The 24,202-nt window shown below is 38.0% G+C and overlaps 1 protein-coding gene across 1 annotated transcript; it reads left to right on the top strand.

Annotated features, from left to right (window-relative positions):
* The first annotated feature begins 14,055 nt into the window (after nucleotides 1–14,055).
* Nucleotides 14,056–15,441, top strand: LOC141614407 (stemmadenine O-acetyltransferase-like). Its single transcript, XM_074433153.1, has one exon. It carries the CDS (start codon nucleotides 14,056–14,058, stop codon nucleotides 15,439–15,441), a length of 1,386 nt encoding a protein of 461 aa, XP_074289254.1.
* Nucleotides 15,442–24,202: the final 8,761 nt, after the last annotated feature.

Below are 24,202 nucleotides of genomic sequence, written 5' to 3'. Positions count from 1 at the left end.
ATATATCCGTATAACTCGCCTCTGTGATTGGTCAGTCAACCGTTTGACTTATGGCTCGTTGAACCCACCATCAACCAACGTCACAAAATAATTGCCAGAGTTATCAGCTCATGTGGGCAATTAAGGACCAAAATATAATGTTTGTTCAGTTCACTTTGTGGTGTTCAAAAATTGTCGTACAATTCCACATGAAAAACAAAATATATAAATATCAAAACGATGATGTCGTATAGAGTACAAAAGAGAATGAATCTAATCCATAAAAGAGTACTACAACACAGGAACACGTTTAATTCCCATGGAATTAACATGCCCTTCATGCTTATCTTGTCGTAATGGTTTAGTGAGAGGATCTGCTATGTTATCATCTGTAGCAATCTTTTCTATCACTACTTCCTTTTGCTCCACATAATCTCGGATTAGATGAGCTTTCCGTTGTACATGTCTAGACTTGTTGCTAGACTTAGGCTCCTTAGCTTGGAAGATGGCACCTCTATTGTCGCAATAGATGGTGATCGGGTCATTCGAACAAGGCACTACAGATAGTCCTTGTAAGAATTGACGCATCCATATCGCTTCCTTTGCAGCTTCAGACGCGGCATAGTACTCGGACTCAGTCGTAGAATCTGCTGTAACACTTTGTTTGGAACTCTTCCAGCTGACTGCAACGCCATTAAGAGTAAAAACGAATCCAGACTGATATTTCGAGTCATCTCAATCCGTTTGGAAGCTAGCATCTGCGTAACCGGTTGCGTATAGTTTTTGTTCGCCTCCATTAGTCAATGCCCAATCTTTAGTCCTCCGTAGGTACTTAAGAATGTTCTTGACAGCCATCCAATGTGATTCACCTGGATGCTGTTGGAATCGACTTGTCATACTCAATGCATATGCCACGTCCGGACGTGTGCATATCATGGCATACATGATTGATCCTATAGCCGAGGCATAAGGAATCCGTGTCATGCGCTCTTTCTCTTCCGTGTGTCTCGGTGCCCGAGACTTGCTCAAATGCACCCCTGGAGCCATAGGAAGAAACCCCTTTTTGGAGTTAGTCATGCTGAATCTCTCTAGGATCTTGTCTATGTAAGACTCCTGACTGAGAGATAACATCCGACGTGATCTATCTCGATAGATACGGATGCCCAAAATTCTTTATGCCTCACCCAGATCTTACATCTGGAAATGGTTCTTCAACCATACTTTTACCGAAGTTAAGAGAGGTATGTCATTCCCAATCAGGAGTATGTCATCAACATACAATCTTAGGAAGACAATCTTTCTCCCACTCGACTTGATATATAGACATGGTTCCTCGACTGATCGAGTAAATCCATTGTCTTTTATCACTTGGTCGAAACGATGATTCCAACTCCTAGAAGCTTGCTTAAGTCCATAAATGGAGTCCACCTCGGATTTCATGGCCTCAAGCCATAGCTTTGAGTCGGAACTAGTCATGGCACCTTTATAGGTTGCGGGTTCACTACTCGTTAAGAGTAGAATGTCATCTATGTCATGTTCCTCGACCATACCAATGTATCTATCCGGAGGAATAGAGACTCTACCCGACCTCCTAGGTTCCTCAGGAATATTAACCGCAGCCGGGATTGAAGGAACTGGTTCCTCCAATGGTTGCTCGGTATTTGGTTCTGGAATCTCTGACAGGCAAAGGTTCTATCACTCTTTGCATTCTCGAGAAACTCCTTCTCTAAGAATGTCACACTAGCCGCAACAAATACACGTTGTTCGGTTGGTGAATAGAAGTAATGACCAAGTGTTCCTTTAGGATAACCTATAAAGTATGTCTTGACCGATCGCGGGCCGAGCTTATCCTCGTGTCTCCACTTGACATAAGCCGCGCAGCCCCAAACCCGTATAAAGGACAAGTTAGGGACCGTTCCCTTCCATAGTTCATATGGAGTCTTGTCAACAGTTTAGACGGACTTCGATTATGTATTAGAGCAGCTGACAGAAGAGCATAACCTCATAATGAATCAGGTAATACCGTGTGACTCATCATGGATCGAACCATATCAAGTAGTGTTCGATTTCTCCGTTCAGACACACCATTCAACTGAGGTGTTCGGTGGAGTTAATCGTAAGGCAATCCCACGTCTTTAAGGTGTTGATCAAACTCGTGAGAAAGATACTCGCCACCACGATCTGAACGTAGTGTTTTAATCTTTCTACCCAGTTGGTTCTGTACCCGATTCTGGTATTCTTTGAATTTCTCAAAGGACTCACTTTTATGCTTCATTAAGTAGACATAGCCATATCTACTTAAATCGTCCGTGAAAGTGATGAAATACCTATAGCCTTCTCGTGCGGTGATTGACATAGGGCCACATACATCCGTGTGTATGAGTCTTAAAAGGTCAGCAGCGCGCATTCCAACACCTTTGAAGGAAATCCGAGTCATCTTACCGATGAGATATGATTCACACGTGCCAAATGATTGAAAATCAAAGGCCGAGATAGCTTCATTCTGTATGAGCTGTTTAACGCGTTTCTCATTAATGTGTCCCATACGGCAGTGCCATAGATACGTTTGATCTTTGTCACCAACCTTTTACTTCTTATTCATTACGTGTAATATATCGGTGGTCTGATCTAAAACATAAATTCCATTCATGGAGACTGCCTTGCCAAAAATCATATCGTGTAATGAGAAAATGCAATTATTATTCTCTATTACAAATGAAAAACCAAGTTTGTCAAGTGCAGAAACTGAAATAATGTTTTAGAAAGACTGGGTACATAATAGCAGTTATATAAAAATAACTCAAATCCGCTAGGAAGCTGGATCACGTATGTTCCCCTCGAGACGGCAGCCAATCGTGCTCCATTCCCGATACGCAGGTCCACCTCACCCTTTACGAGGGGTTCGATGTTCCGGAGCCCCTGCACATGATTACACAGATGAGAACCACAACCAGTATCTAGTACCCAAGTTCCGTAACTTGCGTGGTTAATCTCAATCATATGAATAAAAGTAGAAGAGTAAGAAGACATACCAACAGGTTTAACGCGACCTGCTTTTATGTCCTCATGGTAAATAGGACATGTACGCCTCCAATGCCCAGTCATGTGGCAATGATGGCATTCCATGTTTTCGGTCTTGCTCTTTGTCATGCCTGATGAGTTGCTCGACTCACCAGGCCCACTCGTACCTGATCCCGACTTTTTAAACTTCGGTTTACCTACCGCTAGGTCTGCCAGAGCTTTGCCCTTACCCTTGCCCTTGTTTGACACAACGAGAACATCCTGTTTCATGCTCCCACTGAACTTCATATACTTCTCGGTCTGTACGAGTAGGGAGTATAGTTCATGGGGACTTTTCTTCAAATCATTCATATAGTAATTGGCTCTAAAGAGCGCAAAACCATCGTGGAGTGAATGAAGCATGCGGTCAATGACGATGTTCTCGCTGATTTTACAATCAGGCGTCTCCAGTTTCTCGACATTCTCAATCATGCTGAGAATGTGTGGGCTAACCGGTTGACCCTTCTGGAGTCTCGCATCAAAGAAGCGAGTGGTATGCTCATAGGTCACGATTATCGGTGTTTTCGAGAATTCCTTAGTGAGCGTGGTGAAAATCTTGTTTGCACCTTGGACTATGAAGCGTTTCTGCAAATTGGATTCCATTTCAAAAATGAGTACGTTTTTAATCGCACCCGCTTCCATGACGAAATCGTTATACTTGGCGATCTCGTTAGCTCCATCCGTGGGACCTGGGTTCGACAGATGGGCTCTGTCAGATATTTGAGCTTCCCGTCAGCAGCGGCAGCATTCCGTAATGCCGCCTCCCAGTCCGCGAAGTTTGATCCATCATTTTTCAGTCGAGTAGACTGATTCATCTGATTCATGAAGATCCGAAGCCAGGACTCACGGTCCAATGTGGCACTTGGCATTGGGTCGTCAGCACGGCCAGCCATTTTGTTATTAGCAGTTTTAAGTGATCGTGATCTACACTAAAAAAGAAAGGAAAAACAAAACGAAATAAGCAACTCATCGAGGTGATTTAAGTCTATTTAAAATTCATTTTAATCGTGTAGACTCATTGCACTTGCATAATTGATCTCCCTCAAGAATAATACAAGTGATCCCAAGACTCAATTTCCGTAAATTGATAAGCCAACTATTTAGCTAGTTCTTCCGTAAGAACTCCTGGTCGATAGATTTCCGTAAATCCTATCTATAGTCCACCATAATCACAGGATCGTACGAGTGACCATAGTGTTGAGATAAAATAGGTCAATCAGTTCCAACTTACCCGACGTACAAGGGGTCATATTATGCCTACCGACGAAGAAGGGATTCATTGGAGTTTGACCTATAAAGACTATTCTCAATTTTTGTTTATACGAGGAAGATCCCATCAACTTAGTTTTAATTCATTTTAAGTGAACGAATAACTAGCATTACGTGAATGAATTAACTTAGGTGATGGCTTAAAAATGATCGTGTGACATAAGAATGTCATAGAAAACTAACGCGTGACCTCTATATGAGTCAGTTTTCATGCAAATATTAGGTGGTTTGGTTTTAGGCGGAATATGATGCAAATTATCGTTACAATAAAAATAAAAGAATGCAAAACGTAAATAAAAGTCCTAGTGTGGCCTATCCTAGTAAAAATGAACATAATACAACTTTGGAATCCACCGTTGGACCCGAAAAGCTTGTCTTGATGTTCCATCTTGATCCATGCAGCAGGAGTGAGCATCCGATTCTCCATCTTTGGTCTTCTCAAAATTACAATTTAAATATTACAAAATATAAACCTATTTACATTCTAAATAATAAAAAAACTGTAATTACAAGGAAAAACCAAAACGGAGATGCGAGATCTCAAAATACAACCAAGACCGTGTTCCATCATTACGGTAACACGTTCTACTAAGGCCACACTAAGTTACAAACGATTGTAAAAATTAAATACGTAATTAAAAGCATTCAAGGCATTCAACAATAACGATAAATAAAATGCATCAACTAAAACAAATTTATTCGTGACATAATTCCGTAATTATGTTAAATTTATCCAAACCACCTTTTAACGATTAAAATTATGTGACAAAACCGGTTCTATCAACTTAATTTTAATCCATGATAATCCATTACTTTAAATTGCTTTAAAATAAGCTAAATGGTACGTGTGTGAACCGTTTCACAATCAAGCGAGCGTACAATATCCGTATAAAGTACAGTTTATGGCCAAAAGAAAATTTAAACAACAAAAAAATTAAATTTTCAGCACTGCCAAAACAAAAAGGGCTCGATCGACTGAAACTACAAGTCGATCGAGAGGATTGCCAAAGAGAAAGTGCTCGATCGACTGAACTCGAGGTCGATCGAGGACTTATATCAGCAAGACTGTTCGATCGAGTACAAGGAGGTCTCGATCGAGCAGTCAGGGTTTTAAAAGTGGTCGATCGAGTACTGCAAGGACTCGATCGAGTAAAAACAAGACAGAAAACCTCTCGATCGAGTAGTAACATGCTCGATCGAGAACAAAACATATCTGAAAACTTAAAACCCTCGTGAAAACATTTGACAAAGCAAAATCAATGGCAATTTTGATCTAATTCGTATAAAATCAAATCAACAATTGAAAATACATGAACATATTGTTATGATTATCGTTTAAAATAACAATATGCAAAAACCAAATCGAAAACAAACACAAAACAGCCGTGAAACACATGAGGCCGCACGGTTTTCGAGACAATAGAAATCGTTTCAAATCGTTTTTATGAAAATCACAATGAAAAATATACGTGGCCTCGCTCTGATACCACTTGTAGGGAAATATCCGTTAAATTCCCTTAAATTTTAGGACTATAACGTATCTTTAACATGTGATTATCGTCATAAAACATAAATACAAGAGAAACGATAAGGAATAAAGAATCAACCTCGGGTCCTTGAGAATTCGGCCTAAGATCAGAAATCAACAGAGATATCCTCCTAATCGTTGCACCCAAGACCGTCTGAGACTATGCCCCTTGTGCTAGAAATTACTCTCTAATTGCCTTGCAATATTCAGAGAGTTTATGTGAGGTTTTTCGATGTAAGATCTAGGTTTCAGAGAGAATACCTCCAAAACCTAAATTTTTGTAAAATGAAAAATGCTTGGGTCAAAAGGAGAGAGAGCCTCTCCTTTTGTTTGCGTCGGTCCGCGGGTCTCAAGAGGAGGGAGTGGGCTTTCCACTTTCTCCTCATTTAACTCGTGATCCGACTCGTAATTGCTAAAATGTACATGACGGGATTTTATCATAAATCGTCATCGGTTATCGGTTATTAAAATATCATCTAGTAACATGAATTAGTCGATATAATAATACATGTCCGATAATGACAATATTGTATAATTAATTTATTCAATATACATTAATCAAATATAATCGTTTATATTTAATTTACGAATTAACTCTTTAATTCGCCTTAGCCATTATTATTTAATCCGTATTAAATAAAATATCTCAACATCGCGTTTGACTAATTATTAGTCAATAACTCCGACTAACTGCTTAGTCATATTAGGCATCAACATGACTGTATTTTCATACCGTCACATCTCTCAAACGTATCCTATAGGTGTGACTTTTAGGGAACAGTTGATCACCGCCATCTATATGACAATAACGTCAAACTTATCTAGCAAGCCAACCGTTATTGTTAAACGTGAACCAACTAATAATAATACAAAGGTATACCCTTTGATCCTTTTAGAGATTTAAATGTTATTGCACTAACTGTAGAGGACACCAGCCCCAACATTATTAGCATTTGAAAGGATTACCAAGTCCGACAAGTGCTCCTTTGATTGTGGCGCTTTAGTGACTAGACTAGCCAAGAACCACTTGGGTTATGAACCGGGGGCAATTGATAAGCCTATGAGTACGGAGGTACCATAATTCGATATTGCCTACATGAAAGGCATGTTTTAGCTTGTGGATAGGAAATACAAAAGGGGATACTCATGGGGAGTGAACACAGACTCATATATGAAACTCTCCGCAAACGGGAATTGCCCGAAACCTCTCACTTACCTGAACTAGCCCCACCTCGCCCTCCGGCCCGATCCTACCGCATTCCCGAAAGTCTTACTTACACTATTCGTGGTGAGGCGGCACGAGGGAAACCAATCCCCATAATCCTCCTTTGTGTCCATGCCCCCGCCGCCCTTCAATCGCCCTAGACACTCCACTTACGCCCCGTCCTCTTCCTTCATACACGGGCCTTCACCGCACCATAACCCTCCCTGGAACTCCATGCACATGCCGTCCTTCACCGGAGGATATAACCAACCACCTCCGTCTTATGACCACCAATACCCCATGGCGGACCTATTTGAGAGAGTGAACAACTCCTTGGTCCTAATAGATATACATGAGTTTACCTACAATCTAGGGGTAAAGCCGACTGAACGTCCTAGTTTTTGGTCTGGGGATGGGGACACTTCCGGAGTATTCAAAGCCTATGGTATTCAACCCTCGAATTGGGGTCATAGAGTTCCTCACGGAGACGGACTCTTGCTTGGTCCTTGGGCGGGACCGCACTATACCACCTGGAGTTTATTTAATGACACGCACCAAAGTGGAGGCTACCAAGGAATGTAGGTGGTGGTTACCAAGGCAAAATTGATAGCTCGTACCAAGAGGAGGTGGGAGGTGTCTCTCACGAGGGTGGGAACAATGTTTTCTATGGGAGCGGAAGTGGGGGTAGAGCGTCTAGTTGGGCACCGAGACTTATGGAGTATCAAGGACGCTATGTCAACGCAATTGTAGAAGACGCGACGATGGACACCTCGGGAAATACAAGGAGCGAAGAGCTTAGCACGCGGAGGGAGGAGTCACCGGTAAGTAACAAAGGAGCTCTGGTTCGGTGTGTGAAGAGGCTTGGCAAGAGTGGAAAGTCATCTTCTTAGTTTTATCCACTCATGTGGAAACTTGTATGACCTTGTGTCGGTTGAGTCTCGGACAATTTGTTTTTCTCACGTTGTAACCTCGACCATAAGGCCAAGACATGGTGGATGTTGTGTGGTGGGATAATGCTATGATCACCATTGAGACTCTTTTACTTGTATGATTGACCATTAGTATGTTTATAGACATGAATGACCAGATTTTGGGACTATCAAGTAACACTCGACCGATTCCTATCTTCACTCGACCGAGTGACGGTTCACTCGATCGAGTGCCCCCTTTCACTCGATCGAGTGAGCCGAAATCAGACCCTGGGGACTTTCTGTAAGAACCTGCACTTGAACGAGTGACCCTGTCACTCGACCCAGCTCCACTCCCGCTTGGCCGAGTAAGTCTCCAATCGACCGACTGGACTGTTATGTTTCTGTTTTGATGGTTTTGAACCGACATGGACTGAGTATTTTCGTTTCTGTGACCCTACCGACCACCCAATAGTCGTATGAACGTAGAAATCATCAACAAATAAACCAGAATGAGTTGTTTACATTGTTATGTGCCGTTTTATATGTTGTAACATGAAATATGTTTAACCGATGAATGAGACCTAACATGCTTAGTAAGGATAATGATGATGCGGTAATTGGTAAACGTAAGTAAGAATTATATGAGTCGTACACGACCAAGTCTTGTGACAACTAGAGTGAGATGATATGATACGAGGATGGAAAAGAATACATGCGTAATCACGTGGTTTATGCACAACATGAGTTAGTCAGGAATAAGGAATATGGGAGAAAGTGGGCCCCAGTAGGCGAGGTAGTTAACCGCGTTATAATTTTTATGTACGGAGTTATGGAGTATACACGTATACCCAGAGTCACTAACTATACATGATACAACCGAATCTTAGCCATAACAGTAAGAATGAATGTTGAGCTTGACTTGTACTTGAACCCATAAGCCTAGATACAGTGAATAAAGAGCATCCTTCTTGCGAGATATCGAGTGGCGAACTTCGGGGTGAAGTTCTCTTTTAGTGGGAGTAAATGAAACATATAGGAATAAGAAAAGACACGAGAACACAAAAGAGCACATACGGTAAAACACTAGCGAGAGAGACGAGCGAATACGTGAGGAAGAGTCTTGGGGGGGTGAGACATGACACGAATGAGACGTAGGAAAATGTTGAGAAAAAGTAAGGATGAGGCAAACTTCGAGGACGAAGTTAATTTTTAAGGAGGGAAGATTGTAATACCCGGCCTTTGTAGGACCCGTACGGAGACCTCGGGACACGTGAGAAGAGTTTTAGACCGATAAGAGAGCACTTGGAAGGGAATGATAGCCTTACACCAGACCTGAGCCTAGACCGATTGGTGTTGCAGCGGATCGAATGGGTCTACTCAGTCGAGTGAACGGTACACTCGACCGAGTGAGTCCACTCGACCGAGTGGAGTGCTACTCGGCCGAGTGAGTCCACTCGACCGAGTGGACTCGGCACTCGGTCGAGTGCCGCTGTTTTCAGAACACAGGATTTAATCCCTTTCTGCCCTAACCCTAAATCATTTCCACCTTCCTCCTTATCTCTCCAAACTCCCTCCCCTCTCTCTAAACCCTCACAAACACCTCCTACTTGGGATTCAAGCTTGGATTAGAATATCTACCACCTTCCTCTTCATCCCCATCACTTAGTAAGTAAAGATCTCTCCTTTTCTAGTCTTTAAACCTTAACTTTTGGGGGAATTCGTCATGGGTAATTAATTAGTGTTTAATAAGTGTAATTGGGGTAATTAAGAGGTGATAATAAGAGGCTTTGTAGTGTATATTAGTATAGGATGTATTGTGATAGTTACCATGTGATTTGTATAGGATGAGACGGCTCCTTGAGACGGTTTCGGTTCGGATTCGAGTAGCTTGAGGAGATTGCTAAGAGGAAGGTTAATCCTACTCGATTTCAATGATGTAAAATCAATTATGTTAATGTTGTAGTGAGTCTTGCATAATTAGGGCATTTGCATTATAACATGCTTAGTGGTAATCACATCATTAAGAAGACGATTATGTTGTGTTGGTTGTGGTTCATGCCTTGGTTAATATCACATATGTTGGAGGAATTGTTGTTGTTGTTGTTGTTGTTGTTGTTGTTGTTGTTGTTGTTGTTGTTGTTGTTGTTGTTGTTGTTGTTGTTGTTGTTGTTGTTGTTGTTGTCGTTGTATTGTTGTTGTTGTGTTATTGTCGTGTTGTTGTTGTTCTAGAGACGTAAGACGGTTGGGAGACCGTCTTACGCTTGAGCCGCCTCTTGTAGCTTCCCACTCCAAGAGGGATGTGCACATTAACGACTTGAGTCAGAGGGACTCGTGTGGTTGAGGCACGACGTCTGGCAGGGGATCCGGTTGGCTTCCGGACTCGGTACGTCTGGGCGTGTCCCGGTACCTGTTTGTGGTTATTGGTACGTCTGGGCGTGTCCCGGTACCTGTGTGATTGTGGGTATGCCAGGGCGTGTCCCGGTACCGTGATAGTGGTCTCGTTGTATTATGCCATTCATTTTGGTAGTCGTTTTACATGTTGTACTCTAATTGTTGCATCTTTTATCTATCCATTGAAACTGGCGTTTGTGGTTCTGTGTCTGTCACCTGTGTCTTTTGGGGTGGCCTGTGTTGATCCATATGATGTCCTTTAGTCATATGGGGAGCATATTATGTACAGGTTTGTTTGTTGACGTGATCAGGATTCGGGCCGCGCTATAGACTTTGGAGTCAAGTACATAGTTACTAGGTAGATGGAGTAGTCATAGATGAGTTTTATTTCATTTATTAGTTTACGTTTGTAATAACTAAACTTGTTATTTATTCAATAAAGTTTCTTAATTGTAATTCCGATTTCATTACCTCGGGAAACCGAGACGGTAACGTCCCAATCACCTTGGCCGGGTAGTTGGGGGTGTTACACCATTCATACATCACTTTCACTTTCTTCCCCTTGCCTGTCTCATCCAAGAAACGAATGCTCTCAAGAAACTTTTGATTCATTTGTACCTCAACCAACAGACGAGCATACCCCAAAAAATTTCTCTTCTCAGTAGCTCATCAGTTTTGAGTACCTTACCAATTAAACCACCAATTTTCCTTAGACACTCAGTCCCCCCAAAATTTCAAGTCAAGGTCATACAACTTAACCCATATTGGTAGAGACGTAATCTCTTGCTTGACAAGTTATGCCGTAGGAGTCCACTCACGAATAATAACTGGTTTGCTATCAAACATCAAGTGTCCCTCCTTCAGAACCTGATGTTGATGTTTTACCGACTTAAACCTAGCAATGAAGATTCCATTGGGCATAAATGAAAGTTTATCTAGGTTAACACATGTCCAAACCCTTCGTAGATACCCCGAAATAATATTCCAAGGCGGATTTGCTCCAATTACATATCAGTACACCGATGGGGTCCAGTAATTAATTTCTTCCTTAACATCATCAAGGGTGATTTTAAGGAGATTTACCTTGGAAGTCCCCACCGTGCGCCACTAGCTGTGTCTGAAGCCTAGCTCATCGACCAGTTCCTCCTCTTCATCTATGGTCTCCAAGTCATCGTCGAAATCAAGCGGGCGTAGGGCATCTTTGCCAAAGTTGAACACCCTAGCTCGATTTCCAGAAGACGATGCTTTGTTCTTATTGTTTTTGTGATTTTTTAAAGGATTATTATTAAATAATTTTTTTATCTTGCCATTTTCTTGCTGTCCACGAAATTTAGAGATTTCTCTCTCTAGATTTCCTCTCTCGTCCTTCCTTTCCTTAATGCTATGGTTAAATAAGGAATTTTAAATCTTTTTTTGATGAAAGATTCAAAGAATTTTTTTACAGATATGTAATGTACAACGTATGAAAACTTATAATAAGAACAATAAAAACAATATTAAGGTGGGAGTTTACAACTTAGGCTTACGTGCTAGCATCACGAGATTTAACTAAATCGGCTTTAGTGGTAACTCAACTTGAACATTGTGCAAGGTGAAAGTGCCCTTCAATTAACAAGAATTTTGATTTATTTAGTACGTATGATTGATTATTGTGTAGTTGGTCAAATTGGTCGGTCTAAGCTAAACGAGACGACCATGACAGAAATCAGGCTTACGTGGTCGATTGATCAAGCACGTAGTTGTCAAATGGCAATAGCAAAGTCATGATTGCAAAGAGAGAAGAAGAGGAGGGGCGGACACTCGCGTGCCGAAAAATGAGACCCAAGGTCTCTATTGATAGTGAAAAATGGTGGAGAAATGGAGTCATGCACAACTCTACAAAAGAGTCGCAACTTAGAACAGACGCAGTAGGTGTTGCGATCTTTCCAAAAGGCGCGACTCCTGTTGCGTTTTCTCTTAAGGAGTTCCTTGTCAGATTAGAAAGCGCGTAGTCGCGGATTCCTAGGGAAAGGGTATAGTTCGATTATTTTATTAGGAGAGTTTGAGTATGTGTGTCGAACTCAACTTGCTTCTTAATAAAATATATTGTGGCCGTTTCCATAATATTCTGCCTCGGGCCGAGACGGGTTCTGAAAATGCAAACCGTTTTTTATCCGGACTTTGAATTGACTCTGAACTACTTAATGTCAAAACGATTGTATTGGCAAGTAGATGCCGACTAAGGGGTAGACACAAATATTTGAGTTACCTTTTATTCACCGATTTACGAACCGTCATAAAATCGGGACATATACTAAACATGTCGTCCGATCATCATCGGATGTAGGGGCGGATCCAGCCCAAAGGCTAGTTGGGCTGGAGCCCAACCTATTATTGAGGAAAAAAGTTAATATATGTTAACATGTAAACATAAGGCATGAATCTCCAATTGACATAGTGGTAAAATATTGGCTTCTTTTCCAATTGACGCGAGTTCGAACCCCAACAAAGTATATTTTTAATTTTTAATATTTTTACCTATAAGATCACTCATGAGTTATGATAAACGTCTTTGAATTTATAGTGGGTATATCATTTTAGGCAAATTTTATACTTACTTACCACTCTTTGATTTATGTGGTTTCAAGTATAGTAGTCTTGTTTACTAATGCAAGACTTTGAAAACATAAAAACAACACTTTGTTCAACTCTTCTATCCAAGTAATCAATTATTGTACAATTGGTCTCCCTTGTGACGGGTTACCATTTGTGGCGGATATTTTGTGAGATAAAATGGTAACAAAATGGGTTAGTGGACAAAGGGGACCACATGAATAGTGTTGCAGAGAGAGAAAAAGTGGGTACTTTGTGAGGTAAAGTGGTATCCGTCACAAGCTTGTGACGGATATGTCATGTCTTCAATGAGAATTTGTGATTATTGTAAGAGTAGGAAGTTTACTTATGGATTTTTTTTTTTTTTTTTTTTTTTTTATTGTTATTTGCTGCTACATATTTTAGTTGCCGGAAAAGAACCATCGGAGAGAAAAGGTAAGAAATGGAGGAAGGAAAATGAAACTAGGGGAAGAGAGCACGTGACAATTCCGAAGGATAAAATGGGGAATGTGTCATTTACCTCGTCTTTGTATATAAAATAAATGTGAATAATTACAGGATGGACGGAGTAATATAATATCGATAAAATTTCAAAATTTAAATTTTTTGACTCGAATATCATAAAAGTGGCACATAAAAAACAATGTTTAAAGCACTTATAAGTTATAATTATCAATTTCAAGGCTGCTATTACATTTTCGGGAAAAAAAAAAATTATAGCCCACCGTACATCTGATTCCTGGATCCGCCCCTGATCGGATGTCTTTTGAAAAGTGTGAAACAGAGGTGTATGCAATTCCTATAATAGTCGTTGTCGTTGATAATGGCTCCTACTAGAAGTTGTTACCAAGATTCCCATATAAGTTGGCAAAATTGTTTCAGAAAACTAAGAAACTCATGCATCACGTTAACGGGTTGAGTTAGGTTGGACACTGTTGTATTATTGACAATGATATAATGTATAGGCCGTTATAGACATAGTAATCCAGATGCATTTCCAACTATTGTCGATTACGTACCCGTTTTTATTGGTTGGATAGTTTCCTAATTTCCTTCGCTTATATATTCATAGAAATTAAGCAGATACATCAACTCCAATATAACTGATAAATAGTGTAACAATGAAAAAGGAAGACATAGATGAGCTAGAAGTGAGAATCATATCAATAGAAACTATAAAACCATTAACACCAACACCTTCTCATCTCAAAACCTACACACTTTCACTTGTTGATCAAATCCACCCTCCATACTATAGCACTATGCTTCTTTTCTATCCCAATACTATAGAGACACGGCCGGGTGGGATAGACATCGTCGGTCTTAAATCTTCGCTTAGCGAAACCCTTTCTAAATTCTACCTTTTTGCTGGGCGATGCAATGATGATTTTACTGTATCCTGCAATGACCAAGGTATACCTTTCATTGAAACACGTGTGGATTGTCGTCTTTACGACTTTCTTACCTCATCAAACAAACTTGACAATATGAACAAGCTAACACCACCTCAAGAGTTTATGACAGATAAACCAATGTCCGAGAGAGTCCCATTAGTATTTCAGGTAAATGTGTTCTCGTGTGGAGGGGTCGTAATCGGATGCTTCAAGTTCCATAAGCTTCTCCTCGATGGAACATCACTAGTAGGTTTTCTCAAGCATTGGGCTGCTGTAACAGCAAGCGAGCACGACCCAGTTGTCGCGCCTGACTTCGATGCTGTTCTCTCAGCATTCCCTCCTTGCCGTACATTAGACTGGCAACCCTTTGACTTCAATTGTCCCGAGTATCAAGCAATGATACAACAATGCAAGTCTGTGCGTGTAGTGGCTAAGAGTTTCGTATTCACCAAACAAGCTTTAAGCGAGTTAAAGGCTAAGGCCGCAAGCAAGGAGGTGCCAAAACCAACTAGAACTGAAGCTTTGGCCGGGTTTATTTGGGAACACTGCTTGGCAGCAGCGCACGCCACTGGGGCCATGCCAATGGGTCCGGACCCCTCGGTCATGTCAATCCTAGTGAACATGCGTCCACGACTTAACCCTCCTCTTGCAAACGCGTCCATGGGCAACCTTATTACCACGGCTACAGCTCGCGCCAAGAAAGGGATGGGCCAAATGGAACTAGTAAGGGAGATTCACACGGCTATAACAAATGTAAGTGAGAGAATTGATTCCTACAAAGAAGGTCAAAATATTGAGGGTTTGGTTGGGGATATTGGACCAATTAATTGGTATAATAAGGCTGGTATGTATGTAGTAAGTAGTTGGTGTCAATTTGGGATGGATGAGATTGATTTTGGGTTTGGTAAGCCTAAATGGGCCTCTCCCTCAAATGGAGTTGAATCTTTAACATCAAGGAATGATATTTACTTTGTTGTTGATAGTAGTGGAGATGGGATTGAAGTATGGATATACTTGGAGGAAGTGGAGATGCAAATTTTGGAGCGTAACGAGCAATTTCGTACTTACACTTTTCCCGATTCAATTAGTCTTAGGGAAGACGATTTTATATAAAGAAAGATGGAAAATTACTTATAATTTACCCAAATTACTCAATTAAAAAGGGCCATCATAACTATATTTAAAAGAGAACATAGGTAAATATTAGGTAATTTTACGAAAATTATTGCGTAAAATCATGTTATCAATCAATCAAATACTATATACTCTTTGAAGAAACCTCGTACTTTGTGTTCCCCCACCCCTAGTTTAAGTTTAAGTTTTTGTATCAATAATATAGGATTGACACCGGACCTATCGAGTCCTAGGTGCTCAATGTAAAACACTTTCTTTACGGCTGTCAAAAAAAAAAAATTACTATATACTTCTCCATACCACACCAATGGTAACATTGACTTTTTCACACTTGTCGAACACGTTTTTCAACGTGAATATCTTTAGTTACACAATATTAAAAATTATAAAAATTTGATATTCTTATAGCATTAATGATGATAAATCAAACAAGATCTCACATGACTATATTTTGTCTTATAGATAAGAATAATATCTAAGATTCCCTACGACCATGAATAGTGACAAGATTCTCAATGTTACCATTGGTGTGGTATGGAGGGAGTATTAATTCCAGAAAACAAGGGACTTCAATACAATTAAATAAATCTTTACAAATTAATTATACTATATAGGTTTTAATCATAGCACTGTGTGATGGACCTGAATAGTGGACTTCAATGTAAATATATAGTTTTGGTTGAAGTATAAACGGAAAATTCACGTGGTACCCTCGAACTTTGCCATTTTGCATGTGGTACCCAACTTTTTAAGTTTGTGTACATGATACCCTCCATGTTTGATTTTCATGTACAACATACCCTTTTTGTCGCTATAAAAAAACTCAATTGCGCATAACTCCTAGACCGGAATTCAGAATGGGACAATTTTTTTTCCTAAAATGATTATCTCTTCATAATTTACGATTTGAGAAAAAAAAAATTGCCGACTTACATTTTATAGGGGTTTTGTTAAACGAAAATATCAAATCAACCATATTTTCGATCTTAAATTTCCGAATGACCATTTTCGTTTTATCAATTTATAAATCACGAAGAGATAATCAATTTGAAAGAAAAAAATTAGTCAATTCCGATTTATGGTCTATGATTTATGCTCAATCGAAAATTTTAAAAACGATAAAAAGGTTACGTTGTGCTTCAAAATCAAATCTCAAGGATAACATGTGCACAAACTTAAAAAATTGGGTAGCACGTACAAAATGGCAAAGTTTGAGGGTACTACGTGAATTTTCCGAAGTATAAATTTAGAAAAGACCATAATATGGTGATTTTCTTTAAAATAAACATGTCTTACTTATGGTATTAATTAATATAAAGAAAATATTAATTATTTAACATACACGAATATAATATAAGTATGTTATATTTTGGTAACTATTAAAAGGGATATAAATCAAGCTAGATTTCCAAAAAAAAAAAAAAATCCATAATTATTTTGATTTGTAATTTAATTGGTAAATAATAATGATTGCTCTTAAATAATATTCTAACCTAATATTTCATATTTATTTAAATATATAACTTTAATACAACTAGATAATTAACTAATATGATAGTAACTACCCATGTGAGTAGTAAAAGCAACAATAATAGAAATGAGAGTAGTGAAAGTCATACTAGCAGCAACTGGAGTAGTAAAATTAACAATAATGCATGCGGGAGTAGTGCAAGAAAAAATAATGACGGCAGGAGAAGTGAAACTAATACTTCATCTATTCCATTTGTTTCTTTACGTTTGCTTTTTTGTCACTATTCATTAGTAAGGAGAATCTCCAATACAACTTCTAATATATAACATAAAAGATAGTCATGTGAGATCTTCTTTAAATCGTCTCACTGAATGGATTATGAAAATCAAACTTTTGTAATTTTTACTAACATGTAGCTGAAAATATGAACAAAAGAAAACATGCATTGACAGATGTGTATAAAGCAAACGTAAAGAATTAAATGGAATGGAGGAAGTAGCAATCATAACACATGTAATGAAAGTAATAGTAGAAACAACGGAAAGAGTATGAAAAATTAATTTACAATTCGATTTTAGGAAAATATTAATTTATTTAAATATATGAGTTTGAGAAAACTAACGGGTTAACCGTAAAAATAGCAGTAGTAGTTAAAGAAACAACAGTAACCGAAGAAGTAATGAACGTAATAGTATTAACCGTGGATGTAGTGAAAGGAATAATATTAACAACGGAAGTGGTGAGCGTGTCTCATAATTTGTTGATTAATTTTACATCTCATCATAATTTCAAGATATAAATTGTAAATCTATAACCAAATTTAACGAATCATATTTCATAGAAAATAAAATTAAATTGTAAATAAAGATAGCCCGGGCGTAGCCGGGCATCAAACCTAGTTATACACGTATTTGTGATCCTAATTAGAAGCATTATTAAGTGCGGAATGGAATTTTTAATATTTAAGAAAACAAAACAAACAAATACGTAAAAAAAAATAGTATATGTTCTGAGATAATTTTTTTATCTCTTATATTATTTCGAACGGATTTTCTAACATCTGCCTTAAAGGGCACATGATAAGAAGTTAAGTAGGGAACGTTTGTTGAGAATATATCATCACAAATTAGAATTTAAACTCATATTTACCGTAATTAGTGATATAATGTTGAAAATTTTTCCCTACTTAACTTCTTATCATGTGCCCTAAGCGCATATGTTAGAAAAATATCCAGTGCCATTTTAGAAATAATTATCATCAACAACCCATTATAACTATGAGCAATCGATGCAAGTATGAATGAGAATACTAGTTAAGAGAAGACTTAACTACTTATGATAACATACACTCTTGTGTTTAGTCATTTGTATACTTTTATTTTTGGCAAATAGATGAAGGAGAAAGGATATAGATGACAATTTGTTGTTATTGTTGTTGGATGGCAAGTGAATCAAAATAATGTTGATGTGATATGAAGTAATTAAAGAGAAGAGAGAATTATAGAGGGAAGAAAAAGAGAATTTTTTAAAGTAAATTATCAATTACACCGACGTTTAATCCACTTTCTTAAACTTATTCTCACGTCAATTTTTTTTTAAATTACACCCAAATAATTTGATTAGGTTACATTTTGCACCCAATACCATTTTCAGGCCAATTTTCCGTCAAAATTCAAATTTTTTGTTTAAAAAGTTAAAATTATGACGATTTTGCCCTTCCTTGTTCTTTTATTAAGCATATATGTTGTTTCCTCTCTTTCTCCTCTATCATTCTCTTCTTTATGCTTCCCTCTCATTTTCTCATCTTCCTTTAATTTGATTTCAAGAGCTCATAATTAAGGTAACTTTATCCACAAATTTTACCTAATTTAATGCCTAGAAATTATAAACGCACAAATTGTAAACCTAGACATTAGGATTACCGAATCTAAGCTAATTTAATACTAGTGCACTACGCCAAATCGGACCATCAATAAGGAGCGTATCACAACGGTTTAATACATTTACTAACGACACTTAGATTACCGTTTTCAAAATATTGGCGGAAACCTAGACCGCGCTAATAAGAATAACAGTTTCCGTCGAAAACCATTCTTATTATAATGTGACAACGGTTGTTTAACAAACCGTTATCAAAAATGTTTAACGGTTTCCATAAACTCGTTATATAATCATCCCTATCAACGGTTGTTAGACAACCGTTACCAGTTTAAGAAAACGACGTTTCGAAAACCGTTACTAAATTAACACTAGCAACGGTTTTTGCTACCCGTTGTTATGTTATAGGTACGGGTTTCATGTAACCGTTATCATTGCTATTATGATATAACGGTTCCTCTGTACCCGTTGCCATTTATCATTTACAGGTGAAAAATAACCGTTATATACTTTTTTCAATGTAAAATATTCAACCGATGCATCTATGATAAATAATGAACCGTTGCATGCATTGTTTTGTTTGGCCATTATTTACTATCCGTCAATTATTATATCCACACATGCATACATATTTTCCTATAAATATATCACTTATAATGTGATCAATTAACCATATTCACCAATTCAATGTTCAATTAATCATAGCCTATAATTTAATTAAAAGTATTACACTTCGATCACCATGTCGTCGTCGCCTTTTACACCCGACGAATCACAATCAAATACGCGTTATGTCCATCCTATTACGTGTATTATACACAACCTTCCAATCAAATATGATAACAATGGTAAGGCTTTTTCGAGAAGTTTTACTTGGATGAGAGATATGCTTCGTCAAGGTGGTTATACGAATGTTAAAAAGGTCCACCCAGCTTGGACTAAAGTTCATGGTTTTCTTAGTTACGCAATGATAGAGTTTGAAGGTTTTGGGAAGAAGCTGGAATCTTTTCATCAAGCGAGAAAACTCCAGGCAAGATACGAGGATCATGATGCTGGGAAGAAAAATTATTATACGGATGATGTGTTACAAGCGCAATATTTATGGATTGCAACCGATTGTGACATTAATCTATTAAGAACATATCGGCACTATATTGACATTGTGCCTCGTTCATGGGAGGCAGAACAAGTGCCTCTTAATAATCCACATATTGAATTCCTAATATTTATCGCAATCGCAGGGGAATTACAAGATGATTATGTGAATTAATTATTATTATTATTATTCTAATGAATGGTTTTAAACTGCGCGTCTTTTAATTTCTTGTTATGTATGTGTTTTTCTTGAATAATATATGCGTGGTAGTGTATTTTATTGTCTAATTATTTATTCAAAGTTACGTAGGTTTAAAATATTTGTTAATAAGTCAACTTTTACATTAAATTAATTATCAACGGTTTTGAAAAAAACTTATAAATGTGACTATAAATGTTAAAGCATCCTTTACTAACATTCATTAATCAAATCACAATATTTCATCCCCATTACACAAATTTAAAACAACATGGAAATGAACCCTAATTTTATCAACAACGAAGAATGGCTTACACAAACGATTAAAGATGATGGGAAGGTTCTCGCCGGGCTTCCCGCTGATCAACACCCATTAATCAAAGCATCCCTTGAACATCAACGGAATTATTGGATTAAGAGGCGTGAAGCAGTCCGGCTTGTCAACAAAGCCTCATCATCCCTCATCATCATCATCATCTTCATACCCTCGTCGGCTTGTTACTTGCAACTTGGCTGCAGCCAGAGATATGTTGAGTTGTACTCTTCCAACCTTATCTCCACATGAAAGTCGTGTCCTTTCCTATATTCAATCTGTTATTGCAAAATATGAAGCCAATGACCCGGAAGTTAGCGCTATACCAGAGTGGCGTGATTGGTGGCAGGTTGAGAAGCGCTTTTTATTCTTAACCGAGGTTGTTCCGGCTTATTATACATCTTTTGATTTCTGATAAATGCTGTAATGTATTTGGTTTAAAATTAAATGAAATGGTCATTTTGAAAGTGTTGAGTTATGCTTGTTTGATTTGCTTCAATTTTTTGAACTCCATAGATTAGTCAGTAATCAAGATCCAGATTGCTGCTACGTAATACTCATCAACAACGGTTCACCTGCAACCGTTGTCAATTGGTTCATCAACAACGGTTCAGCTACAACCGTTGTAAATTGGTTCATTAACAACGGTTAGCCTACAACTACAACTGTTGTAAATTTGTTCATTAACAACGGTTCACCTACAACCTTTCACCTAGAACCGTTGTCAATCGTGACGTTCTAACTTCAACGTGCACTGTTTATTAATTGTTTGACCATACGACTCAATATATTAAAAAAAATAAAAATAAATGTAAGATATGACGATACGACTCATTATATTAAAAAATAATTAATTGTTTGACTATATGGTATTTTTAAGCCGTGTGCCAGTGGCTAATATTTCTCATTATTCTTGATTTGACCAATGCACAGACGGTTCAGTTATTTTTTATTGAACCAAGGTACAAATATTGTGAGTTCACGGGTGCAGAGGGATCGTAAGTTGTCAGAAGAAGTAGAAAATAAAAGATTAAGGGAATTGCGGCGTCAACCAAGCTATATTGAAAGCGAGAAAAAAATGGATGCGTTACGAGAAAGGTTAAAGGAACAATGTATGTTTATTATTTGCTCATTGGGTTGTATTTAGGAAACCAATTGAGGAAAGAAGTTACATTAGGTTGTGTATAATTTAGTCTTGAATTTCCATTTTCCCCTATTTGCTATCCCAGTTGCCTAATTGAGGAAAGAAGTTTGTACTAACTTAATACGGATTACCAAATATGGAAGATGTTTTTTTTTTGGCAGGATAACTTGACACAATGAAAGATAAATGACAACGGTTAGGCACCAACCAATGTAATATAAAGAAAACAATTACGGGTTTATAGTCAGTCGTGGTCATATTGCAAAATACAGAATACGGTTTCGCTTAACCTGTGTTTACTAGTTTCAATCAAATATTCAAACAACACACATGCAAACCTTCTCCTCGCCCACTTAAAACCCTCGAACACTGAGTTTCCCTAGGACCATTACTATTCTCCGTCGCCGTCGTCTTTGCAGTCGTCGTCGTCGCCTCTGTCGTTGCCATCCCCATTGCCTCTGTCATCCCCTCCGTCATCGCTATACTGGGGCCGGCTTCTCCTCTTTTAAGAAGTAATAATAAACCCTACTCCTTCGTCTCATTAACTTAATGTCTTTATTTTCTTAGTTGTGATATTATCCCCTAAATATCTTAGGTTTATTGTGTGTTAAACAACACCTATTATTTTAAGTATATTGTGTGTTAAACAAATCTATATTTTTAGGTATACTGTGCGATCATTTATTTGAGGCGGTGCTCCTGCTATGTCGACTTAGTGCTTAAAGTCAGTAGTTTGTTAATTTCTAGTTTAGATATGGGTGGAAAGAGGAAAAGAAATGATGGGAAAAGGTCAAACGAAGAAGATTCAGGTGATGAGAATAATTTGGAATCAGATACTGGGCGAAGGACCCATAGGGTTTCCCTAGAAGCAATAGAAAGAGGGATACCTAATGAACTTGAATGAGATCCATTAACGGGGCTGCCAGATGGTACCTTTGCTACAAATTTCGCGACTTGGATTGGTTATTGTGTAAGAGAGTATGTGCCTCTCGGTTTGCCGCGTATCAACCAGTTGAGTCAAGACCTGGAGTAAAAGCTATGGGGGAGAATAAAGGTATGTATATACAATAATAAATGCAGTGAGATGAAATTATCTTAGTATTCAATATGTGCTATTAGCCGAAACTAATCAAATATGCTCACCATATATGCAGGCAGCTTACACTGTCCCCTAAGAACATGATGGTTACCTAAAAAGAAAGATAAGGGATTTCTTCAGAGCATGGAAGTTAAAGGTTGCTCAGAACCACTTGTTCAATGAGAAGACCGGGGAGATAAACAAGAAACCACCAAAGAAGAAGTATAAGTTTGTCAGCCAGCAAGATTGGATTAACTTTATTGTTTATAGGCAGTCTGACAAGTTTAAGGTAATTTATCTGCAACTTATTGGGATCACTTTATTAGTAATCACTTAATAAGTAATGAAATATGCTTACGTTACTCGATACAATTCATTTTATGAAGACTATGAGTAGGCAGAACCAAGAGAACATTTCAAAGAAAGAGAGCGTCTTTCATGGCTCCAGAGGTGGTTATAGATTGATTAAGAAGAAGCTTGAAACTGTCAATCGTCACGACGCTTGGGTGGTCGGTCACACTCCTAAGAATGGAAAGTTAGAAACTCCATATGATAAGGCCGTCAAAGAGAAAATTGTAAGTTTGAATAAATATGTCACTCCTACCACTGGTGGTCGGTTATATAATTGTGAGTTTAAATAAAATTTAGTTGCATAATGGTTTTATGTGTATGTAGAAGATCTGTGAGAAGGAGGTACAGGAAGTAAAATGGAAGCCTAAAGGACGCGATGACATTCTTGCTAGGGCAATCGGCAAAGCAGAGCATCCAGGTCGTGTGAGAGGGATATCGACGTATGTTGGTATCACTAAGTATTTTGAGAAAAATACTCGAAGGACAATGAGTGGTGATGATAGGGTATATAAATACTGTATTTCATTCAACATATAATATATATATATATATATATATATATATATATATATATATATATATATATATATATATATATATATATATATATATATATATATATATATATATATATATATATATATATATATATATATATATATATATATATATATATAGAAATTGAATCATGTGAGGCACCCTTCTTAGGATGAGGCAGCTGAACCATTTATTCACCATTGGATCTAATTATTACAGATGCACCAGATGTTGACACGTGTCCCCCTATATACTCCCCAACTAACTCAGTTCCCCTCATTTATTTCTCTCTCTTCCTTCATCTACTTTTCCGCCATTATCACCATTTTGCCCGAGCTTCTACGAGCTCATCTATTCCGCCATTTCCCTTCATCCTCAATCATTTACTCCGTCACATTTACTCCGTTCACTCTCTCTCTTCAGCTCGTCTTCAGCTGAACTCCATCTTCGTCATTCACTCTGTCTTTGCCGTTCGCTGAACTCCGTCACATTTGTTCCGCCATTGAAGTCGATTTGTCCTCTTCTTCGTATGTTCCTTTCCGTTTCTTTACTAAATTTATTTAATTACTTAAATTAATCAGTTTTCTCTTACTTTTCTATTTTCCTTCACTCGACTTCGTTTGATTTCTATGCATTTCTTTTCTGCTCGATTATGCTCGCAATTGAAGTTTCAT

The sequence above is a fragment of the Silene latifolia genome, chromosome 11 (assembly GCF_048544455.1).
Source record: "Silene latifolia isolate original U9 population chromosome 11, ASM4854445v1, whole genome shotgun sequence".
Lineage (NCBI taxonomy): Eukaryota > Viridiplantae > Streptophyta > Magnoliopsida > Caryophyllales > Caryophyllaceae > Silene > Silene latifolia.
This window is presented reverse-complemented; position numbering and strand designations above follow the sequence as displayed.